Source organism: Nelumbo nucifera, chromosome 1, assembly GCF_055504915.1.
Source record: "Nelumbo nucifera cultivar China Antique chromosome 1, China Antique-T2T, whole genome shotgun sequence".
NCBI classification, from domain to species: domain Eukaryota; kingdom Viridiplantae; phylum Streptophyta; class Magnoliopsida; order Proteales; family Nelumbonaceae; genus Nelumbo; species Nelumbo nucifera.
In genome coordinates, this window is record NC_142649.1 from 62,151,152 (window position 1) to 62,155,278 (window position 4,127).

General features: G+C 43.4%; 1 protein-coding gene across 1 annotated transcript; it reads right to left on the reverse strand.

The window, feature by feature from the left end:
• Positions 1 to 252: 252 nt before the first annotated feature.
• On the reverse strand, positions 253 to 2,810 carry LAS (GRAS family transcription factor). Its single transcript, XM_010254567.3, has one exon. It carries the CDS (start codon positions 2,582 to 2,584, stop codon positions 989 to 991), a length of 1,596 nt encoding a protein of 531 aa, XP_010252869.1. The 5' UTR covers positions 2,585 to 2,810; the 3' UTR covers positions 253 to 988.
• Positions 2,811 to 4,127: the final 1,317 nt, after the last annotated feature.

Consider the following 4,127-nt stretch of genomic DNA (forward strand, 5'->3'; position numbering starts at 1 on the left):
TCTCTGTTGATATAATTTTCATTTCTATATTATTCGTCTCTCTCTGCAACATGCTACCTATTGTGCTCCTCTACTATTGCTCTTTTCTATTCATATCAGCCTTTACAGGATTCACTATTAGTGATGAACTGAAAAATATTATACGATCGGTCATGATTATATTATATATAATCAATCAAATTAAAATACAATTAATACCAGATCCAGAAAAGCAAGAGGATGAAAGCAACAGAGATACAGAAACAATAGATGAATGAAATGAAATTCATCAAAATAGAACAAATGGCAGCAGGTGAAGGTGAAGGAAGCATCATCAACATAAGCAAAAAAGATAGATCGAAGCAAGACAAAATATATAACAATAATCCTCTAGAATAATTTATCCATGGAATGTATAGGAATCATACATTTTTCACAAAACAGCTGCTGCCTTTGGATTAAAGAAGAGGATTTGCCTTTTGAATTACAGCTTACAAGAGTTATATATAAATAGAAACGTCAAAGGCCAAAAAGAAAAAGGTACCGAATGATGGAACTCTAAACTAAATGGCCCCCAAAGAAAGGAAAAGAAAATTAGTTCCAGCTCACCCAGGAGGTGATGAGGTATGATGGTGCAAACGACCATATAATATATAGCAGTGGAGATGCTTGTGAGCAAGATGAAGTAATGGTTTGCACTGGAATGGATCGGGATTCTTGCCTGTGGAATAACCAGTAATTCAGAGTTTAGACACCAGAATTCATGCATTCAATTCCTAGCTATCGCACAGCGCAGCGTGAGAGAGAGAGAGGATGGCCTAGTAAATTAGGGTTAGGATTTTAAGAAACTCAGCAAAATGCCCTTAATTTCCTTGTTGGTTTTTAAATGGGTTCACAGTACTCCACTTAATTAGTTGGAAAATATGAGAATAAGCAAGAAAGAATAAGAAAAAACGTTACGGTTGGGGCGCTATTGACTGATATGAGCCTGGGGTGGTGTTCTAGCTAGCTAGTTCCAGGAAGAGACAGAGAAGAGGGGTTGATTCTGCCAACCTAGAAACAAGGAATCGTTAAGTATCTGAAGCTGATAACCTTCAGAAGGATAATGGAGTCTCAGTAGGAGTTTGGCCTGAGACAAGGCGAAAGGGCTCAAGGGAACGTTGGAAAAACCTGAGCTTCTCAACATCTCCACCCAAGTCTCAAACCTCTCGTGTCGCTGTCTCCGGTCGTCTCCGTCGGCTGACACTATGTCAAGGATCTCCTTCCCAAACCAAACCTGCTCAACGGCCAGCCTTTCCCGGCTGTTGGGCGGCAGCGTCGCTTCAAGGGAATCAAACAGCGCAGTGTAGTGGTCCAGTGCATCCACGAACCTCTGCAGGAAGAAGGGATGGTTATGGTTAGCTTCTCTTTCTGCCACAGTTACCACCTTAGGGTTCATGGCCTTGATCGTGCGGAGGAAGAGCCGGGCGTCTCGGGAGTCGTCCCTGAGGAGCCTGTGCAAGAAGAGTACACAATTGACTGCGAGGATCTCGTCAGGGAGGAGTACAATGGCAGGAGGGAGGTGGAGAGCGATGGAGGAAGGATCGTTTAGGAGGAGTGGGTTGAATTGGAATTTAAGGCCCAGAGAGTGAGCGAATCTCTGAAGGCGGTCGCCGGTCCTCCGAAGGGCGTCCAAGTCCTGGCCTGTTCCGGTGATTCGGATCGTCGGTGGAGGGTTTGATGGGTCTGAGCGCTCGGCGATTGCCTGCATCAGTGGAGGCCATTGCACCCCTTGCATGATATCGAAGTCGAGGATGTGGACGGATTGATGGCCTTCAATGGCTTCTAAGATGGCCTGATTGGCTGTGAGGTGGCTGAACCTTATGAATGGTGTGATTTGGTTAAGGGAGAGATACGAGGACTGAAGAGCCTCGGAGTCGGCTGCTGCACCACCACCACCACTACAGCTTCCACCGCATATGATGGGACGAGTAATAGTAGTATTATCAGCAACAGAAAGGGGGGTCATGGCACTGGCACCTGCAGTGACTGTGGCCGTGGCCGTTGCCGTGGCCGTGGCTGCCGACGAGACGAAGCTGTGTAAAGTGTGGCGGTTGAGGCGGTACGAGAGGGCCCTCGTGAATTGGTGCACTAATCTGTCAGTTGAGTCGCCGTAAGGGGAAGAGTTGGTGGAGAGGAAGGAGAGGAGACGGTGAGCTGAGGGAGAATTAGATTGACTGACGAGCTCAGCGCAGTTGATCAGTAATTGGCGCATATGAGTTGCTGCAGAAGTGAAGCGCCGTGATGCAAGCGGATTCTGGTTGTGGTAGTGGTGATCTGATGGGTCTTCTTCCTCTTCATGGGAAGTACTGAATGAGCTGAGCATCTCACTCTGTTGTTGCTCTAGTTGTTGTTGCTGGAGTACTGATAGTAGTAGTAGTAGTGTAGTAGGAGAAGAATGAAATATGAACACAAGTGGGCTGGTGATGAGAGAGGTGCGGTTGAGAAACCCAAGAGAGACAGAGTGGTGGAGGATGAGGAGGATGAAGAGGAAAGGCTTTTGCACTGATGAGTCTGAGTGGTGAAAAGGGAAGAAGACGAAGAGAGGAGATTGGGAAGTTTGCATTCCTTTGCTTTAATAGGACATCTGAGAATGCAGTTTCCTTGACAGGACATCATCTGCCAAAACAGGGAGGAAGTGATACTTAGTAGTAGCAGTAGGGGAAGGGGGTATGTATGGATGCAACACGATTCACATCTCTCTCTCTCCCTCCCTCTCTGATGACAGAGTTCCTGAAATGTTTCATACCTTTTTCTGTCTTTTTCTTTTCTTTTCGGAATTTGGATCTTGGTGCCTCTGCATTGGAATCCTGATCGATCTCTTATGTTAGGAATTAGGATATATAATAGAAAAGGCAAGAAAAGCTTAAAAACCATCTAAACTTGTTCTAGGGTTAAGGATTATTTATCTATATATTGAGATATTGGACTATGGAATGGAGGCCCCCATTAAACTGCTTGCATGTGCACGTGGGGAAAGAGAATACAATTTCATGGAATGGAAGCTAGTAGTCATTAAAAGACACAATGCCCCCGTAATATTTCCTTCATTCCACAATCTAAACTCCCAAAGATCCGATTCTTTCTGTTTCTCCAGTTCTCTCTTGCTAATAATAATGACCATAATGATTATCAATCCACTGAGGAGATGGGGTTATTTCATGAGGAGAGAGAGAAGTGAGAATGGCATAAAGCATATATTAATAAATGCTGTATGTCATCTACAAGACTAACAACGTGGGTTTGGAGGATTTTTTTTTTTTTTTTTTACAGTTTCTCTCTCTCACACCGGCCCACACTCCACACTCCACAAATTAAGCCCGCTCACACGCAAGCCTTTAAATGTTGAACAGGGACTACACAACTCTACTCCCTTTCCTAAGTCCTAACAAACAATTATATCCACCTACACATTTCCTCTGTTTGTCTCCTTGTGGGACTTTCATTAATTGTCTTTCAGATGACTTCCTTGCAGGAGGCCTTCTCTTCGCTTGCTTCCAGTACAGAAAGAGACTGTTAGAAGTAAGAACAACAAGCAATCCTAACTTCTGTATCTGTTGTCTATTTGTGCGTCCCAGCGCGTGTGCGTGTGTATGTGTACATGCTACTTTTATTATTATTATTATTATCACCTCTCTATCTCTATCTCTCTGCAAATAAATAACAGACCAGGAGAAAAAAAAAAAAAAAAAACCAACCAAACAAGAGCCAAGTAGCTCTAGCCACCAGGACACAGAGACCCATCTTGATTCCTCTCTCTTCTCGTTCCCTCACATCAATGCAAATAAATTAAAAGCATCTTTGTACACTACAGCCCCATTAGCGAACAAATAGAATATTGCAGGCCAAGGAGAACCCCATTTGCGAGATGATGGAATATTTCAGACCCCATTTGGGGAAATCAGAATGAGATCAATCAGATATCAAAGATCCCTTGCCTGCCTGCACAAGAGATGGGATTTCTTTCTCTCTTTTCCTTTTTCTTTTCTAATTTCTAAAGTTAATACACACAAACACAATGATTAAATGATAAATCTCTCTTCCTGTATATACTTCATTAATTCAATAAATGGTCTAAAAAGTTTTGACAATTTCTTATTTTTCTAGCC